The sequence below is a fragment of the Malaclemys terrapin genome, chromosome 8, assembly GCF_027887155.1.
Source record: "Malaclemys terrapin pileata isolate rMalTer1 chromosome 8, rMalTer1.hap1, whole genome shotgun sequence".
Classification (NCBI taxonomy): domain Eukaryota; kingdom Metazoa; phylum Chordata; order Testudines; family Emydidae; genus Malaclemys; species Malaclemys terrapin.
Genome location: NC_071512.1, coordinates 71,376,224 through 71,397,627, shown reverse-complemented (window position 1 = coordinate 71,397,627; position 21,404 = coordinate 71,376,224). Strand labels below are relative to the sequence as shown.

The window sequence follows — 21,404 nt, the reverse complement described above, 5'->3', positions numbered from 1 at the left end:
ATGTTCAAGAATCATTGAATCAAGAAATCATCAGGTATCATCTGATTTTCTAATCTCCTTTTCTCTCTTTTTGCATCTTCTAGGAAAACTGTTAGGGAAAGATGCATCATTGAATCATATGCAGTTTCCTCAAAGACACTGGCTTTGTTTTTTCTTGATGAAATAAGCAGACATCTGTCTGCACTAGGGTGTATTCTCACTCCATCATAAATGAAAAAGAAATGGAGGATCAGATTATGTTTAAATCTGGCTCTTGTAGAGGGAGCTCCAGCAGGAATTGTGCTTCTGGACGTATCATCCGGTCCCTAAACGTTCCAAGAATGTAGGGAGAAGGAGTGTGTACGCTGAATACCCTGTACCATCTTCTTGTATTCTGCTCCCTCCTGTGTTGCTGACCAGGTTTGTGGGTGGATGTGGAATTGTGGTAGGGGAAGGCATGGTCTTACTTCCAGTATGAATGCTTCCTTTGATGTTAGAAGAGCAGCAGTCCTTGCCCCCTTCTGAGCACAGTGGGGCTTGCTCCTTGTAAATGGGGAAATAAGAAAGGGAAGTCTTTTAGCATCCTCCTCCCTCCATGCTAGTGTCAGATGCAGTCTGAACACTGGGATACCATGCCGATGGACATGGTGGTAATTAATACCTAGATCTTGTCTGGCATTTTTCATCCATAGACCTCTAAGTGCTTTTCAAGAAGGTCAGTGTCATTTCCCCCAATTTACAGATGGAGAAATTGAGGCACAATTGAGATGCCCAAGGTCCCCCAGCAGGCCACTGGCAAAGCTGTGACTAGAGCCATGCTCTCCTGAATCCCAGTCCACTGTGCAATGCACTAGGCCCCAGTACCTCTAGCTGTGAGAACCTACATAAAATATTTAGGGCTGATCGAGACTCTACTCATATGGGTGACAAATAGCTTGTCTTGCCCCACAGACTCCAAAAAGCCCCTCTGAGTCACAGTCCCCTATGAGTTCCACTGTCACACAAGCAGGAGAGGTATGCTTCATCTGCCAGATGTTCTTCAGGCCCAGCCAGCGATGGCTCTGTGTTTTCCTCGCCCTTCCTCATCCATTTGCACCCAGGGAGAATAACTGTTTGAGGGAACCTGTTCTTCTCTCCATTGCACAGCTGCCTGATCTAAGCAAACACTGTGTGATTGCATAGGGTGTGGCCAGCATTCTGTTTTCTGTGCCAGTGGTGGAGGGCTCTTATGCCATCCTTGTGCTCTCCTTGATGGTGTAAAGGCCCAGGGGAAGAGATTAACAGGGACATATACTTTCATTACATTTCCATTGTATTTGGTTATATTTTGCAGCTGTGCCTTGATGGAATATAAAAAAAAACAAAAAACGGTTTCATGCCATAAGCTAACAGAACTCAACACAGACATCTCCAGTAGGTCTGTCTCTGAAAGAATTCTCTGCTTAGTTCGATTTGCCAGTATTCATACTTAGTCATTTCTGCCTTTGTATTATTTTATCTTTCCAAATATTTCATCAAACTTTAATATAGTTTACTCTTAATCCAGAGCTGCTGTCTGAGGACAAATCCTTCAGCAGGTGTCTTAAATTGCTTTACTCCTGGTCACTTATATCCATTATATGGCCAGTTCTTATCTCAGAAGATCTTTGTCTTGCTTTGTTGTTTTTAAATTCCAGCAGTTGGAGCAGTGCTTCTCATCAGTAAAAAGGTTAAATGCATTATCTGAGCCATGCCATGGCTTCTGGTTAAGGCTGGTTGCTTGTCATGCTATGAAATGGGCAAAGCTTTGCACTGATTTCTTATATCTGATGCACAGAGTAATGGGGTGGCATACCGGGGATCTCTTTATTCTCCTCTGCAGGGGAACAGTATGTATGGGGCTTTATTTCCCTTCCTGCAGAGGACAGCATCATCTTCATCTTCCTGCACCAATCACAATACTTAACCATATCTTCTTAAACTTTTAACTTCTGATCCCTTTCTGAAGTCAGTGAAAGTTCTGCAAGATCAGACCCTTCATGTCAGAGAAGCATCTGAAAAAGCATGTCCCTAACACTGTTCTTCATGGGCACAATTGAACAACTGTTCATTTTGGGGTCAGACTTCTCCAGACTTCAGTGGCTTTGGATTAGACACTTACCGATCCTGCATTCACATGGATAGACCTTTTGAAATCAGTCGGAATACTTGTGTGAGTAAGTGTTCACCAGCATGAATGAGGGTTGCACAATCAGGTACCATTGGGGTAAGTTTTTCAATGGAGCAAAGCTGCTTGCAAACCCAGGAATGTTGAGCCCCATTACAAAGTATGTCCATTCACCCACATCCTCATCTTCTCTAGTAGTAAGTAAGTGTTTCCATATTCTTAGAGACTGACTCACCTCTCATTTGAGGGGCATGGATCAGCATTCACATCACACTCCCCATCACTACCCAGCTCAAGCTGGGGAAGCTAATTATCCAACTAGCGGACCAAATTTGGTGATGAATCCTGGTCATGTGCCACCTGAGGCACGTTGCACATATGCTAAGAGAAAGACCTGTCACTTAAAATGGCATAGCCTGGTCAAGTATTACAATTGTCAAAATACTTATTGGGGTGCAACTTGACCTTGTCATAAATAACAGGTTCTTTTTCAGGTGGCTATTTAGAGTTAATTAAGAAGATGAAATTGGAGAAGCACACATAGAAACTGTTTGAGCTTTAGTTCATACAGACAAATATAATGGAAATAATAGAAAAATCAATATACATAAGTATAAGAGTAAGATAAATACAGTAAAGTGGTTTCCTGCATTGTTCATACTTACAATCTTACATTGTACATACTTTTCCTTTCATCTTCGTTTTTAATGGTCTCTGTAAGGTTACAAGTAAGATCAACCCAAGAGGATGGCACTGGGCCAGGCTTCCTACCTGGTTGTCCCATATCATCCCGTTATCTCAACAACAGGTTGCGAAACCACATCTTTTGTACACCTTTTCCTATTCTACCCACACATCTAGAACTATATTTGATAAGGTGTCAATAGGGTCGGCCCTAGACCTATTGGCACCCCAGGCAAGAAGCATCTTTACCGCCCCCCCCCCATTTGTTAAACTTTTGAATATCTTACTTTTTATTGCATTTGTAGACCATTTCATGACTTTGATGCACGATTTGCTCATTTACTGGAAACATCATATCCTCGATTTTGCCCGGCCCATCCAAAATTGTACGATCAATATCGGCAGAGTTTAGGATCATGGCCATAAAGCAGGATCTGGTTTATCAATTTGTGGTGTGCAACTTTTCTCATGGCTTTTTCTGTCATCATATGAGGCTGATTCTTCTTTATTGTTGTTTTTCTCCTTTTCAAGTAAACCAGATTTTTCTTTGTCATTACTCTCCTTTTCATGTGAGCCACATTCTTCTTTATCATCACTCTCCTTTATGGCACCAGGAAAACTGGACAATTCTCCATCACTTTCCACACATTTCTATACCTTATCTTCAGGTAAATCTGCTAACTCCTTAGTAGGATTTCCATCATTTATGCTTTGCTCCTCAATTTCTTCTGCACTGGGATGAATGCTACTACCTGAAGCACAGTATATGTGGTTCTGTTTCTGTTGTTTTCCCATCAAATTTGTTCCTTGCTCCAAACTAGATTGCAACTGAGCTTTTTGCTTCCTATACTGAGGTTCTGAGAGCTTCTTTGGGGGCATCTTTTATTTTCTATGGGGGAAAACGGATAGTCTTAGGTAGAGCAAAAGTTTGTGTTCTGCAATCTTAGAAAGTCATCGAACATTACATGTTCAGCCTGGCAAAAGAAATAACAGTATTTCTTTTATATTGTCGCAAAGATGGGGGTTCGATAGATATTTCTGGCATCTCATTAAATATGTCCTTTATTAGTCGCTACTTACACTTTTCAAGTCTTTTTTAAAACACAAGTACACTTCCACAGTTACCAAAGAAACCAGGTTCACAATATTATAGCTGGGCTTATATTTCACTGACTGACTGGCAATGCCCTGCTCCTTGTATACCCGCAAGGGCATAGATGACAACATTCTAGGAGATTCAAGGAAAATGTAGTTCTCAGAAAGTCTGGAACAAAGGTCCAGAACATTCTAGGAGGTTAGTGAAAAATGAATCCACATACGGAATATGTGAAACATTTTACTTCAAACATTCTATTTTCCCTTTTGTCGCTAACAATAAGAACAGCATCCTGAGCCTGGAGCCCCCAACCCCAGCACCCCCGGTTATCGCCTCAGTCGCCTGTCCCTAAATCTGTTCCTGGTGTCAACCCCTGCCCATGTTTAGTATTCTGGGCATTTAATTTGCAGCCTCCATGAAAGACAAGAGGATTTTTGATTTAATGTTTTAGTGTCTTAAATGTACTGTGTCTCCTTAGAACTCACTTCTTTTGACTAATCTCGCCCCTCCCCACACACACACACACTAAATGACTTGCTGTCTTATATCCTCTCATAATCCTTCATTTACAAAATAAAGATTAAAACCTTGGGAACCCAGGTACCTTGTACGTAATTCAACATGTGGCAAACCATAATTGTTCAAACACTTTGCTTTTATGTTGCAGCCCTTCTTTCTCCTTTGTCTCTATTTTGTCCCCTTACTGAGACTGCAACTCTTCATAGAAGAGATCTTATATTTCTGAATGCCTATAAACCACCATGCACACTAATAGTATTATAATACTATCATGGATCAAACTGTACTAAAAAGAACCTCAGATGTCAGCAGACCACTTAACACTTGGGCTTCCTATTACTTTCCGTTACACAGATTATACCTGTTGATAACAAGTTAGTCTAAATAAAGCAAGTTATTGGGAAATCTATTTTCTGGACACTCGTGTATTAGACAATGGAAAATATATCTGTGCATTATCTCTCATAAGCGATAATATTATGCTGTGACGTATAGATGGTGTTGTAAAGTGGTTTAAGCATTATTTTTATATATAAAAAAAAATAACTACAGTTGGTTGAAAATTTCTGAACAAAAAAATTGTTGTAAATGCAATTTTGAAGAAAACAACGTTTTGTAAAATGTTGATTTCTTTGAAATGTCACATTTTCAATCAACATTTAATTTGAAAAAACAAAAGATAATTTTTTTCTCTTTTTGGTTGAAATTTCCTCCCCCAAATTTAGTTTTACCACTCTGTAACTTGTGATTGGTGCACTTAGTGACTTTTCATTTGTGATTGAATTTTGTCATATTTTCCCATGTGGTTTCCTATGGTTGGCTGTGTGAACTCAGAAATACTTGGAGAACATGTGATTGGCTCAGTTGACATGCATGTCTACAGGATTAATTTCTGCCTGTTTACAATGGAGCTTGAGTCTTTGGGTTTGGGACTAGATGAGGATATGTTGACTGACTGACTGTCTACTTGTGCAATTCCCAAGAGAGAACAGTTATTGAGCTCGTGTTAAGTCTCGCTCACCACTGCAATTTGCAGCTCCTTGATTGGACCATTTTACATATAAACATTTTGGATAGGGCTTATATATTGTGAGTCTGACCATCAGCTAGTAGGGTTACGGGGCGGGGGGGAAGACAAGAGCTTACCCTTTCCTCATCTATTCCCTTCCTCCACCAAATCATTGGGTGGAGGGAACCTAGATTTGGGGTTAGTATTTCTGTCTCTGAAAAATGCATCTCCTCTCCTCTTCCAGGGTCACCTTTTCAGACCTCAGAGTATCCTCTCCTGATCCACAGATATAAACAGCTGTCTAAGGGAGCCAGGAGTACTACTACGTGCCAGGGACTAGGAGTAGTTGATTGGGGGAGGTGGGGGTTGCACTTGGGAATGGGAAGAAGAGAGGACAGAGTCCAGTATTGCAGTTGATGGTTGGAAAATGAAGTTACTGGCACCTTGGGGCTCTTGCAGCACCTCTCCCCACCCCAAGTCTTCTGGGTGCCTCTTCTGGAGATAACTCCTGTCCCCAGGTAATATGTGAACCCAGCTGCCCCTTCACAGTGAATGCAGGAAGACAAATCTGTCAAAATGTGGCTTTCCTGCAAGCACACAGAAATGTTCCCAGACAGTGCATCACAGCTCTCAGCTCTCTCCCTCTGTGCCCTTGGGCTGTCCAGGCTGTGCAATTGCTTCCCCATCCCATCACCAGGTCCTCTCCATCAACAGCCTTTTCCTCCCCCTGCCTCACCATCTCCCTTTCCCACTTATCTCTCTCCTTCAAACTATGATCATGTGGTTATTTTCATTTTGTTTGGTGTGATTTATTTTTTCTTTGGTTGTGCCTAACAGAGGACAATGGCCACTTCCCCTGCCCACTTATTAAGATATAAACTCAGAATAGCCATCTTTGGACTTCCTCCTCCAGGTCAAAATTTTGAATCAATAAAATTGGAAATTTAGTTTGTTTCAAATAAAAAATGTATTTGTTTTTCCTTTCAACAGTTTGGAATCAGCAATGTTGGAATTTTTCTTATGGCAAAATAATTTAAAAAAAAAACACATTTTGTTCCATTCCAGAATGAAAATGATTTAGAAATTTGTCACAAAAATCTAAATTCCATTTTCTGACCAGCTGTAACAATAACAAAGCTTTCATCTTAAAAACTATGCAATGAGTAACTCAGAATGCCCAGAGCAAAGTGGAAATATCTAAAATCCTTTTGAGCGATAACAAAGGGATCCCTAAACATGAAAATCGGAAAGATGGTCAATTCTGAGTGATGCATTCTCCAGAGCCTGTTCCTTCTCTGTGTATTATTTTGTGAGTCAGTCTGGTCAACAGGATCACAAAGCTGAGCTTTTCTCTCACCTGAATTGCCATTGTGATGACATTCTACTACAAAAAGAGACAGACTCTGGAGATTGTATGAATAGAATATAAAGCCTTGCATCATATTATTATTAATATTATATATATTCCAACAGAAAAAAAATTATGTCGACAAAAAGAACTTTTTCACTTCCTCCTAAACCTCTTCATTCCCCACTTGTGTTTAAAAAAACAAAACAAAAAACAAGACTGGAACTGTCCTTTGTAATGAACTGAAAAAAGGCACCGTGACACTCTTAAGGCCTGATCTAAAGGCCAGTGGAAATACTCCACATGAATTCACAGAGCTTTGTGTCAGGCTCTTAGTGATTTTTGTACTATGCAAGTTTACATAGTAGGATACAAAAAAAAAAAAAAGTCTTATTTTCAAATACAGTAAATGTGCTGAACTGTTGACTCTGTGCTTGAAATCAATAGATGGTGGGTGCTCAAATCCTTTAGGTTATTTAATATTTTCTAAATAAAGACCCAGCATCATTGTTCTGCTCTGGCTGCTTTTTGCCATTTTGTTGGTACAAAGCAACTGTAAGCCCAACAGTTTTCAGCACTGGAGAATGCCTCCTGAGTGAAGTAGTAGTCTTGTGGCATAGGGCTACTGTAATGACACCTGTGCTCTCCCCTTTACTGTCCTCAGCAGGGATGGTATGACAGGGGAAAATGGGACTTGGCCAAGATGCTGTATTTACTGCATTCCTGGCTGCTAGGAATCCCCTGTGGTCTATTGACACCTTCAGGCTGTTCTATTGAACAACAGGGACCAAGTGAGTCCAGGCAGGCCCAGGCTTTTGAAGGCACAAAGATACCTTTAAGCCCTTGTGCTAAGCATATTTCTGTTGGGCCAAATAATTTGGTTCAAAGAGTTTATAAGATAGAAGAGGGTGAATATTTTTCTTTCAAGGAGAATTTCACTGATCACTATTTAAGTGATCAAATAGAGGCTAGTCCACAAGGAGCAGCAAATGCTTTCCTTTACAAGTTGTTGGAAAAAAATATACTGAAAAAGTATTAAAACCCAGATTTCCCTAATGTAATCAGAAGGAGAAGTGATGATAAATGTTCCATCAAGTATTGTCTTTACAGTATAGTTTGGCAAGTGATTAATTTCTCATTTTCTTGTTATCCATTTAAAGCCACTGTTTGTGACAGATGTTTTTGTGTTAAAATCATGAAGGAGGCTGAGTGATTATCCTTTCTGTGCTTAACATCGTTCTGGAAATACTAGCTGAGTATGAGAAAGGCAATAATGTTAGTCACTTGGGAGTATAATGGCTGATAATCAGAAAATTGAAAGGTAGCTTGGGTAGTAAGTACATTCATAATATTTCATGAAATATCAACTGGGCATTACAAGATAAACAAGTCACTATCAGCCATTTTGATGAAAATGATCAAATGACGAACCGCTGAGGAACAGAAATATGTTTTCTGTAGAACAAGTGTGTTCCAATAAATAGTCACAGATTCACTTATGGACCAGACAAAACAAAAACAGGGCAACAGTACATGATGGATAACCTCCAACAACCGAAAAAGGGAGAAGAAAGGGATACACTTGTTATGGCCCATGCACTTTTCCATTTTTCATGCTTGTGCATTTCATAATGTCACCCTGGCCAACTTTCTGAGTACTACAATGTCTCCTATTCATATACAAGTTTTGTCTGTTTGTAAAATTTGATGCCAGTACGTGAGGTAGCATGGGGAGGGTGGTGATTTGATGTAAAATCCAGAAGTCACTTAGCAGTGTAAGCCTCTTTATGATTACACAGATTGTTAATTCCTGGTCTGAAATTTATTGACCGGTTTTTGCTTATAGATTTGAGTAAGGATTTAATTTACATAGTTTTTGAGATTTTTTTGTGGGCCTAGCATCTCTTGATGACACCTATGTCTTGATTTTATATCTAGCAACACTCACTTTCTACAGAGAATTAAGTGCAATTCAGGGTGTTACTAATGTGTCAATTTCAAGCCCATTTTTTTTCTGCTGGGCACAATGTACTATGTACAGTGTTTGTACATGCTCTGTTCAAAGATTCAACATTATTAAAGTTTGCTTCTGACATTATCAAGAGTAATTAATAAGACACATGAATTCTCCATAGATGATTAGCATACCTAAGGGTAGAAATTCCTCTTCCTTGCTGCCTACACATTTGAAATATCCAATATATTTGGAGAGCTTCTTATTGTGCATTTTTTATTTTTCAGATTAGAGAGATGGAGTGTAGTTCAGTGGTTAGGGCGCTAGCTTGGGTTGTGGGAGACCAATGTTTGGTTTCTGCTCTGCCACAGGTATTCTACATGACCCTGGGCAATTCTCTTAGTTTCTGTGAGCCTCAGCTCTCCATCTGTAAAATGCGGATAACAAGATTCCCCTGCCTCAGAGCGGTTTGTGGGGACAAATACACTGAAAATTGTGAGGTGCTCAGAAGGCTACGGGGGCCATAAAAGATGGGAAAAGGTTCTGAAAAGAAGTTGAGACCACAATTTTGAAGTTAGTAACACACAGGCAGACTGCTGTGACTAGACAAAGCCCCATTGACTATAACAGGGATCTATACAAGCTATCAATGTCAGGACTGGGGCCTTGCGTATTAACACCTCTGTTCATGATGCATCTGTAGTGCTTGCCTGTGTTTATAATAAGATTTTTTTTTCGTTCTGGATTGTCTGGAAGCAGAATGCCATTACACTACTGAAACTGATGTAATATTTCTTGTAGTTTGAAGAAACAGAGTGACCAGTCCAGGTAGCCAAGACTTGATTTTATTAATAAAATTCATATTTTCCCTCTTTGAGGTGACAGTTACAAACTTTGGTTCAAAAATAAAAGAAATTCTGAACAGCAAAAGGATGACTTTTTAAATCTCACTTTTACATGTATAAAATACCAGTTGGAAATGAGGGAGTGGAATCTGGTACCAATTAATTTAACAATTTATATAAGAAATAATAACAAACATTTATTTTCAAGTCTTACATATATTATGAAAAATAATTACAAAAGGATTTGTGTTTTAAAGTTAAAATGTTCTTTCTACTTCCAACTACCTGAAAAAAAATGTTTAGATGGAAGGCCAAACCAACCTTTTTGTGAGATTTGGATTGCAAATTGTAACAGTTTGGGTCAGAAAACAAGCTCTGTAGATAGCAGTCCCTCGTATGTTGCTTTGCAACTAGGTAGAATCACATGACCTAGACATATTGTGTTCCTGGCCTTAAGTTGAAATAACAGAGAATTCATATTGATGGGATGGGCAAATAATATATGGGCTATCATGTGAAACTTAGTATCCAGTTCAGAAGCAAATATTCATCACTGCTCACATAAAAGCTATGTAAACACTGCACAAATCCATAAATAGTTGTTTTGAATCAAGTTTTAATATTTATATGGTTTAAAGAAGCACAATGAAAACAAATTCAGATGAGATAAAAAAAGGATAACTATAACTACCAGTTACTTCACATAGACTTAAACAGATCTCTGCACATACTTTCCCCACCTTTTTCATACACATTTTTCCCACCCACAAATATAAACTTGCTTATTTTAGGTATATACAGGTATCTTAAGAAATCCTGGAATCTGAAAAGGAAAATAAAAAGTCTGAGGTAATAGCACCATGGAATACAGCACCTCAGTGGGTGTGTTCATTCTTGAAATTCAGTATCACAAAGTAATATCAGCAAAGTGTTGTTTTGAGTTTCTTGCCAAAGATTTTCCAGTTTTGCCACCTGAAGCTTTGTTGGCGACTTCAAATAACAGAGCTTTTCAACATCAATATATACAAAGGGACTTTATTATTAATCAGAAAAATTAAATTGGATTCACTGGAAATTACAACTTTTTTTTTCATAATACATACACAGTATTGACAAAAATGTTTTGCAATTATAAAATAAGAGCCAGATGCAATTCAGAGACACATGCAAGTTTTGGAAACGGACACACAAATAACAGTATAGTACTGTACATAGAATAATTACAATTTATTAAACACACCTCCTTAGCACCTCTTTGTTGAAATAGAAGGAGCACCATGACATTCATGTTTTACAGCACCAAGGAATCCAAAGGGAGTATTCATAAAGCTATCCCTATGTTGTGTGTCTCTGCCACAGCCTCTTATGTCCCTCATGATTTGCCAAATAAGTTTAAGTCATGTGATTCTGGCCCTACAAGGGCAATGGATATTTCCTAGATAAGATATACGTACCCAGTAAGACATTTTTTTCTATGCCATCCTTAATCAAAACTTGCATGTGGCATGAAGTGGGTCGGTAGCACCTAGGCACAACTTGTTTGCCGATCTGCTCTTTGCCTATACTTAACCGAGGAAACAGACGGGACCAACTTCGAATCCAAACTTCTGGTTCTGATCACCAAAGTCATTAATCATCACATCAACAATAGGCACTTGGTCTATTTTAGGTGTACTGATTTCGATCACAGTCTTTGCATAGCCTTTTCTTGACTGTAAAAAAAAAAGGGGGGGGGGGAACAAAATAAAAAATGGTTATGCATAAAAGTTGCAATGTTATAGATTTTTCACAAGTTAACTTTACAATATAGATTGTAATTATAAATAACTGCCACCCCATGTACTGAAAAGTATACACTAATGCCAGATGTTTCTAATAAGACATTTTTTCTTGAATTCTTTTCTTTTTTAAAATTAGTATTTTTATCTTCTAAAAATGCAAATGTGAAATTACTGTTTTTGGCAAAGAGAAAGTAATTGTCTCAGTTGTCATCTCAAGATTGGATTACTGGCCTCTTCATGAGGATAAAATCCCCACAACCCCTGACAACATGATTCACCAGCTACTACATATGCAAACTCAGAATTCTCCACGGAACTTTAAACCTCTTATGGATTTTTCCAGTGAGGAGGCCCATTTTATCCCATAGATTTTTGTGCTGTTCAATGTGCACTTCCAAGGAGAAAGGCTGTAACCTTGTTGCTACAGCAGCTACTTGGAAATTCAAAATATCCAGGACTCTGACATGACTGCTAGATTGTGCACCTTTGTTTATTTTTTTAAAAAGTAGGCAAACTCTATTAATTGTGGGAGCAGATATCAGCTCCACCATCTCCTCTGGTATTTTACCCAGCCAAAGCAACATCTTGCTATCATCTGGAGTGAGCTTCTGTCATCTTACCCCTCCATCCAAGCCCCAACCTCAGAGAGACACTGAGAAAGCTGAGATAATGTCACAGCAGGCTATGATAAAAAAGGGATGTAGAATCTAGTGTTATCAGCTTATTAATAGCACTTCACCCCCAAACCATTTCACTACCTCTCCCAAGAGTTTCACATATAGATGCCACAATAGCAGAAGCTATAAAGAAAAAAACCTAAAATAACTAGAAAGAGAGGTACTTGTTGAAGAGAAGCAGTCACAGAATAGAATAGAACCCTATTGTACTCCATCATGAGAACTCTTCTGGCAGATAAACAAAACACTACTATTCATCCAAAGAAGAAAAGAACACAGCCAATCGAGCACCATTCTGTCTAACTCCACCAGATTTCACACCTGTGTGAACATCACCCCTGGCATATTGGAACAAAAACCAGTGATAAATGTAAAAAGAATCCACAGTGAATGTATTCTACCTCCATTGCCAAGAAGAGATCACTGACAAACTACACTAGCAATGTCTTTGTATCACAACCTGGTCTAACACAAATGGGAAAGGTTGTTGGAAACCCAAGGACTCCAGGTATTGCCTCCAAGCTATTTATCACAACCTTCTCAATAATTGTCTCTAAAAAAAGGAATTTTAGAGAGGATTCTTAGATATCACAAAAACACAATGATTAGTCAGGTGTAAATGCATAGATATGTAGCTATCTAGACAACAAATGGCAAAATATTCAGAGTTGAGACGTGGCTTCTGAGGCAAGAAGCTAACAACTGATACACTTGAATACCTTGTTGGAGAGATGATCAGATAGTTGGGGTGTGTATGGAATATTCCTAGTGACACTATGGAAGCTGGGAGAACAGTGCGCAGGATATAATCCATGGATTTTACCTCGTGTTGATTTCTGCTCTTCTTTTAGATAAGCAATGCACACATGTCAAACTATGCAATTTGTTCACAAGCTTTGGATCTACTGTGTATCTATGAATTACAACTATCCAAAGCACATTTTTGTTGTATGCACTTTGCACTATGTATCTTCCCCTTGTATCAATTGATTTCAGAGAGTTAACATATACTAACAGTGCAATGCCTCCTTTCACAATACCCTGTTTCCCCGAAAATAAGACAGTGTCTTATATTAATTTTTGCTCCCAAAGATGCGCTAGGTCTTATTTTCAGGGGATGTCTTATTTTTCAGAAATGAAAAATGCCTTATTATCGGTGGATGCCTTATTATCGGGGAGGTCTTATTATCGGGGGGATGCCTTATATTACAACGAGAGGCAAAACTGTAAGTAGGCCTTATTTTCGGAGGATGTCTTATTTTCGGGGAAACAGGGTACTTATTTTCTGCTCCTTTTCCCTTACATAACTTTTAGAATAGCAAAATATCTAATTTCAGCCATTGGCACTAACAGCAAGCATTCATTCCAAACTTTGCTTTGCTATTGCTTAATTTGTGCTTAATATTTTTCTTGATATGAAATTTAGAGAACTGACTAATTCATTATAGTTAAAATCTACTAAAATAGTAGAGTATTAAAAATAAAATCTTCAGAGCGTTTTTCAAAAGGAAGACAGCATAAGAATGAACTAGTTTGACTACTAAGCCCAACTGTCATATTAAAGTAGAAAAGAATATTTTGAGCCTATACTTACTGCACAGCCATCATGAAGAGCTTTGATGTAAGGATTGTTGTCATAAGACATCTCTTCGTCATTTGATCCTAAGAACCTCAGTGCTTTGTCATAGCTGTCAGATGACCCATCATGCCAAGCTACTGACTGATGACAGTTGTAAGTGAAATTTTGTCTGGCAGAGGCACTCAGTAGTTTAAGGAATGTCATTTGAACCATATTAATGGAATTGCCTTCAACATCCACATAGGAAAGCTGGAAAATATAAGTAGGCACATGAACATTTGGTTGTTTCCTTCTCTTAAGTGCAAAAGCAGAAAATTACTGTTGACACAGAATCCCATTAATTGATCTTAATGTAAAAATCAGCTGATACATACTATATTGTCATTCTTAGATTTTAAAGTACAATCAAGCTATGAATTAGTAAAAAGGTTTTCATTTTATAGCAGGAATTATGACAAACAACTATACATTTAGCTGCATCCTATTGCAAGATCCAGAGAATCGTCTCTAAAATATTCTGACCTTGTAATAGCAAATTCTTCTGAGACATAGGTTCAGTTCATTGTAACTATACGTCTGTTACTGAGTATGCATAAATGATGCTGCAGCCTATCTTTAGTTACCTGGAATGGAGCCTGGGGATCTGCACTCACGCTGTTTTGCAGAGGGTTAGTGGTGGTGCAAGGGCTGCCAGAATACAGCCATCCACTCTGCAGTTAACCACTGGCGTTTTTGCTACATTTGAAGCATGATAAGTAGGAAAGCACAGAGCAGGCCCTTGCCCAATGTGCAAGAGGCCACTTAACTGCTCTAATGTTAAGGGGGGAAAAGGTTGAGGCTGCACAAATTTCTTTTTGTATTATATAGTCAAGATTACTCGGTGAACGTTGACCATTGATAGTACATGCCTGGTTTGTGAATCACTGTATGTTGAGATGACTACTTACCAGTTTGCCTCTCTTAAATTCACTAAACCAGGCTCCTGGATTCTCCTTTGGCCATGATGAAATTCTTACCTGTTGTAAGCAGAGAATGTGAGTATTTACAACATACGTTAGAAAAAAAAATGCTTTTTCACAACAAAAACTGCAAAATAAATCTTCCTTCTGGGATATCAACCTATTTTAAGTGGTCTTTGGAGCTATGCAGAGACACATCTACATTTGATTTATTTAATGCCCTAAAACTGGATACTTTGCTTAGATAGAGATAAAATACCCACAAATTAATTGCTTTAGACCAACTGAACTGAATTAAAGATGTTAAAATAATTTCTGTTCATAAACTATACAGAGCATGTAGCAGAGATACCTCAGATCAATTCAGATAAGTTATTGGGGTAAACTGCACCCATTTGGATTCATTAGGATTTGCACTGGTATGACTACATTGATTCATATCCTTGTCTAGATAGGCTTTTAGAAAGCCACCTTCTTCATTGGTTGCACATTAGGCAGCCATTTATACTTATGGGTGTGAAACACTACCAGTTCAAAATAGTAGTGTTTTTCAGCCACTTTGTACAGGTAGAAATGATACCACCAGGGGTAAGACAGTAGAGAATCAGACACCAGAGTTTATCTTTTAGGTATCAGATTGAACATTATGTGCTCATTAGTAATGGGTAAATAGCTGTGTCATGTCCTGGGCTGCAGGAGACATTTAGCTAGCAAGCAGGTGAGTAAAGGGGGTAAAAAGTTTGTGTATCATTGTCTTACTCGTGTTTAAGGCTAAGATTTAATCATGGGTATTTTTAGTAAAAGTCATGGACAGGTCATGGGCAATAAACAAAAATTCACGGCCCCCTGACTTGTCCATGACTTGTACTCTATACACCTGACTAAATCTTGGGTGCTCTGGGGGGTTGCAGGGGTGCAGCTGATGCTCTGGAGGGGGGACTCTGCGGTGCCTGCTGGGGAGGGAGGGGGGCGCTCCAGGGTGTCTGTTGGTGCTCGGGGTTGGGGTGCTGTCCAGGACTGCTGCTGGCCCTGGGATCAGTCACACCTGCCAGCTGCAGAAGTCCTGGAGGTCCCAGAAAGTCACTGAATCCGAGACTTCCATGACCTCCATAACACACTCACAGCCTTACTCATGTTTATGCAAATTAAATGTAATAATTAGCCTGTAATAAAAATAGATAAATGAAAACACGACAGTATAATTTTACTATTTAGTTCAATATTGCAACAACATGGCAGGAACTGTCAACAGTCAACGCAAACCACACATTGGTACTAACTCCTTCAGACTTCTTATCTGGGTAGATGCAAGTTTCGCCACCCGCTGTGAAATTACAGTACACTTTGAAGGAGTCTCCAGAGCAGCCCTGATTAGGATCAATCCAATATTCACCTAAAACAAACGAGAGAGGATTTCCTTAAGATAATGATTGATTTTGAAGTCATCTTTTACTGCCATCTAATGCTGCTCAAAAAGTTTTATCTGTAAAGCTATAGTTGTTTTATCTTAAGGATTGGAGAGCAAAAACAATTTTTTGTTGTTGTCTTTATTGCTCCTTTATGAAAGATAAAACCAGCCTCAGTTGTTTTTTATTTCATTTCAGCTTGTATTTTATTTCAGGGTATGACTCCCTTTGTTTGCTGAAGGACTTTAGTAAGTCATTTGCAGAACTGGTGAATAGCGCGGCAGGAGGCTGAAATCTGAGGCACAGCTCTGAGAGAGACCCCAGCTGAATGGGGAAAGCATGTTGTATGTGTCAGCCTCCTGCGACTTCAACATCCAGATCCTTCAGTTAAAGAAAAGTCAGAACCTGATATTTCAAAACGCTGAAAGAAAAACAAGCAGAAGAAATGTTAAGGCTACGTCATAACGGAGCAGTTCAATCCCTGGGCTGGACTGTGATATTTAGGCACAGCCCTGTGTTCAGGGTGGCGTGAAGCTGCATAGTCCTAGGAGGGTGCATGTCAGAAATAGTAGGGATGCTGAAGCAGGGTGCCTGCTACTACACACCTCTGTGGAGTTCAGCTTATTTCTCCCCCTCTGCTGGGTGGTGCATGCTGGGGCTAGAGCCATTGCCCCTGCTTCTAACTCCTGAATTACGCATCTGCACTGGGAGCACTGGTGGAAACTGAGATAAGCGGCCTCAGGTTCAGGCGTTTTACCACTATGCTGCCTAATCCTGAAGCTGCAGTGTAGTTGAGGCTCTGATGTTTCTAGATAGTAAAAGCACCGTAACTGATGGCTGGTTAGACAACATAATGGCAAAGACACTTGAACTGGTCTGAGCCTTTTCTGCTCTGCAGCTTCCACCCTTCCACCACTGGTAGATATGCACTGTTGGGAATTATGGGTCCTAGAAATGCTAGTGCTGAGGACAAGGTGCTGAGGGTGAGTGCTATAGTCAATCCCAAGACCATTCAAATGTCAGTCTCTAAGGTGACTGCTAACAATCATTCTAATTATGATGGTGTTTTTTGTGATGTGGACTAACACCATCAGCTAATTGCACATTACTGGCAGAACAGCAAATAGCAATGGTTCTCAGTCACTACCATCCTAGCCCAGGTGCTAGCCAAAGCGCAGGTTTCTGAAAGGCGTGAGTTACCAATCCTTTCAGTAATACTGTCTCCTGAATGTAAAGTATGGAACATAAGATATTTGTGATAATAGCTACAGGTTATTTTTAAGCCTTCTTTGTTCAGACTCTCTTTATTTAAAATAGGCAGTCCTGACAGCTAGCCTCCTACTCCCAAGAGCTTTGTAAAGAAATGAATGTTTTCACTTTTATTTTAACCGAATTAAACCTTCACTCATATTAAAACAAAAGCTCCAAATAATAGATAAATACTGGTAAGTGAACAAGTCGGAGACTTTCTATAAAAGATAGTCATTATAATGGAGGTACTGAATTGTAATATATGTACTTTTCATACAGCACATTCACTACTTAACTGTTCCTCAAGGCAACCATCTGTTTTTATCTGTCTAGAGTGAAAACAATAAGTATTATTAAATTGTCAAAATGTATTTTTGCTCTCATTTCAAAATGTGAAAAAATTACTTTGAACGGGGAGAAATATTCATTACAATAAAAGAAATATAAAAGCAGGAGAGCTGTGTGAAAGTTGGCCTTCATTGAAAGCTTACCAGAGAGTAAGTGCAGTTTAAATAAATAAATAAACAAAAATAAACAAAGCTATTTCTCTGAAACACTGACTAATTTATGACTCTGCATTTTATTTAACTTTAACACCAGAAAGTACTAGTCTTAATATTGCCATATGATCTTGAATATGTCCATACATTTCACATAAACTTCAGTCTTTTTTGCTTAATGTGTTTTTAGGATGAAAGCATTATGAAGGAATTTATTGTGAGCAGTATTCAGTAATGTTTTATTCAACTCTCTGATCATTTTTTTAAATTCTGGACTAATATTTGTAGCACCTAAAACAAATCTGCATCCAGCCACCCACCCCCAGATTTAAAATAGTTATATCTTTTGGGTGAAATCTTGGCATCATTGTGGCTAAGCTCCCATTGACTTCAATGGCACAAGGACTTCACCCTTTGTTCTTTGGGAAAAGGTGGTTTTGTAAAATGCAAAGTCTACCTTTCTAAATAAACATTGAAACTTTTATTTCTCTCCTTGGTAATATGCTTTTTTTTTTTTTTTTTTGGTAAAGCAATCTGTAAAAGCTGTACATCTAAAACCAGACTGACTATATTGCATATGTAATGGACTCTTGCTTTTCAGACACAGAATTTCTATAGTTGAAATTAAATTCACCATGTTTATAAATGGCTTTTTTTTTTGCCTGCAATAATTGATTTAATGAACATTTTCTTAGCTTTTCTTTAGAGACTATATTAACCATATAACTAGAATTAATAAGCTGACAATATACTTCAGTAAATCATAACCTCAGCCCATTTGCTTTTGTCATGTAATAGTAACATACCGTCTGGGAAGTCTGGGTGGCAGAGTTGTAGATCTGTGCAAGTTCGGGCTGGGTTGTTCTGAGTGCCCATTGGATACTTCATATGTTCAATATCTTGCTTCAGAGAATTGAGTGAACCAAATATTTCCTCCATGCCATCAGAATAATCCAGGATGTTATCAGCTGCATCAGCCAGCATGTAATCCGGAGATCTTCTTGTCTTTTTGGGTGACTGGATTGGCAAAGGCTGGATAACTTCCCCGGGAGGACCCTGTAAAGTACATCACATACTTTGGTTGCCTTTTAATTTTATTTTCTATCTGCATAAATAGATTGATGGAAATCCTGATTGGAGGTGGTTTGAATGGTCTGTCTTCTTTTTTATCTTAAAAAGAAGAACAGGAGTACTTGTGGCACCTTAGAGACTAACAGATTTATTAGAGCATAAGCTTTCGTGGACTACAGCCCACTTCTTCGGATGCATATAGCATATGCATATAGCATCCGAAGAAGTGGGCTGTAGTCCACGAAAGCTTATGCTCTAATAAATCTGTTAGTCTCTAAGGTGCCACAAGTACTCCTGTTCTTCTTTTTGCGGATACAGACTAACACAGCTGCTACTCTGAAACCTTTTTTATCTTATTTATTTTTCTCGAATTTCCTTTGGTTTGGTCAATGCTTGATTACAGAGAGAGAGAGATTCTTCCTGGCCCTTATGTGGGAGGAGAGCAGGAGGAATGCCATATGGAGCAAAATCACAGTCCATGTGCTCAGAAAAATGTAGGCAGTGAATTATCCCTGCTCCCCAGAGGGCCCACAATGCTCCAAAGGGGGCAGGTAAGAGGCAGACCCGGGCTCCACCCCCAATGTCCACCAACATGCTGCCTAGCAGGGCTAGTCAGCCACTAGGGGAAGACTAAGTTGCCCCCCAAAAGGGGTGCAGTTCTGGGGTTACTTGCCCCAGTGCACCTGGGAAACAATCTGAGACAGTCTCTTAGTATGCTCACACTGGAATGAAACCAAAAATATTTGAAATTTCCAGAGAACCAAAATTCCTCCATCAATTCCATTTCAGATTGAGAAAATGTTTCATTTCGATTTTGACTTTTTTTGTTTGCATTTTATATTTTATAAAATCAAAAAATGGAAAATCAAAATGTTATGTTCTGAAAAAGGAAGTGTTTCCTTTTTCCCCCCAACATTTTGGTTTTAGAATGAATTTTTGTCAGAGACATCACGTTTCCGTGAAATTTTTTGCATTTATGGACTGGAATTTTCCAACAGAAAAGCATTCGGTTTGAAATATTTCCAAACAGCTCTAATATTTTCCTTTTCTGCAATTTTCCAAAGTCCTACCTTCCAGCATTATAAAACAGGATCATTTGGACCATTAACTGAATGCATCGTTAAATAAGTGATTTTACTTACGGGAGGACCCGGGGGGCCAGGTAAACCACCATCACCCTTTTGACCACCAGGACCCTGAAAATCAGTGAAAGAAACACTATGTTAGCAGTCTTGGAAAAACATAACAGCAGAATTTTTTAAGAAAACCACCAACCCCAAGGGAAAATGCAGAACAAGTCTGGAGAGGAGTTACTTACAGAGGATCCTTTGGAACCCTTTGGACCTTGAGGACCCTAGGGGACAATGGACACAGTTACACTGAGTTGTACTCAAGCTAAGATGGGAATATTTTGAACTGAACAATATTTGGCAAGACACTTTGGATGTAATTACTTACAGGTAAACCAGGAGGGCCAGGGGGGCCTAGTGGACCAGCGGGACCGGGAATGCCCTAAAGAAGAATGAGCAGAAACTACGTTATTCTATCTGCATTGTTTCTGCTATACTGAGCAATGGTGAAAGGGGCAATAAGATGACTAGTTTAGTACACCTAGTTCTACGCAGGGTTTAAGTCGGCTTAATGATCTAGATCCTGTTTTATTATTAACAATATGACATGCCAATTTGAGTTCTGTTTTTGTTCTTCTCACCCTCCAAAATTCATAAGCCACTACCTCATCCACCCCCAAATCCTCCTTAAGGCTCACTTTTGACATCAGGCACACAGAACGCTGCCAGTTGATAAAAGCTAGGTAGATGATGAGCTACATTGTGAGAATAGCTAGTGTACATGACAATGTTGAGCAAATTGTTGTGACCACGTCCTCTGCCTGTTTGTTTGTTTCATCCATCTACTGAGTCTTGTCCATAAGCTAGATTCTGAGCTCTTTAGCTTCGTGACACATTCGTACAGCACCTAGCACAATGGGACCTTGATTCCTGAATGGGGATTCCAGGTGCTGCTGCAATTTAAATGCTACTCATATACAAGATCTGTGCAAACGGCTTAGAATTCAAATACTCTTCTTCTTGACTTGGCAGAGAGGATAAGCTTGTACAGAACTTAAATGGAAACAAAAGTGTGTTTTACTAACTGTATCGCCCTTGGCTCCGAGAGCCCCTTGTGGACCTGGAAGACCTCTGTCACCCTTTTCACCCTGTTCTCCTGGAGGTCCAATCAGACCAATCAGACCGGGATGTCCCTAGAAAAGAGCCAGAGAAAAATAAGATTGAAGGTCAATATATATAACTATGAATACATGTAAATTAAATGAGAAATATACATTGATAGCTTAGGGTATTGAAAAGTCATCAATGAACGTATTTAAAGAGAAATCCTAAAAATCCTAAAAACAGTAGGCACACTATTATTCTGCAGGTACATGCATTTGCAGACATTTATGCTCAGAGATTACCTGCAGAGTTAACTACTTATTCCATGAAAAATAAATCTGTGAGTGCTACATAGTAGCTACTTACTGAAGCCAGTGCAGAAATAACAATACCTATCAGTTCAGGCATCACACCCTTGTCAGTATT

At 39.0% G+C, this 21,404-nt stretch overlaps 1 protein-coding gene across 4 annotated transcripts in view; it reads right to left on the bottom strand.

Annotated features, from left to right (window-relative positions):
- Window positions 1-9,564: 9,564 nt before the first annotated feature.
- Window positions 9,565-21,404, bottom strand: part of COL11A1 (collagen type XI alpha 1 chain) — a 236,045-nt gene continuing 224,205 nt past the window's right edge. For all 4 annotated transcript variants that reach the window (XM_054037965.1, XM_054037966.1, XM_054037968.1 and 1 more), the window contains 9 exons: window positions 20,960-21,067; window positions 20,263-20,316; window positions 20,123-20,158; window positions 19,947-20,000; window positions 18,540-18,789; window positions 15,857-15,969; window positions 14,565-14,633; window positions 13,633-13,866; window positions 9,565-11,292 (listed from right to left, as the gene is read on the bottom strand). In XM_054037965.1, the coding sequence (XP_053893940.1) occupies window positions 11,146-11,292; window positions 13,633-13,866; window positions 14,565-14,633; window positions 15,857-15,969; window positions 18,540-18,789; window positions 19,947-20,000; window positions 20,123-20,158; window positions 20,263-20,316; window positions 20,960-21,067 (1,065 nt within the window). In that variant the 3' untranslated portion in view covers window positions 9,565-11,145. The remainder of the gene's footprint in view (window positions 11,293-13,632; window positions 13,867-14,564; window positions 14,634-15,856; window positions 15,970-18,539; window positions 18,790-19,946; window positions 20,001-20,122; window positions 20,159-20,262; window positions 20,317-20,959; window positions 21,068-21,404) is intronic.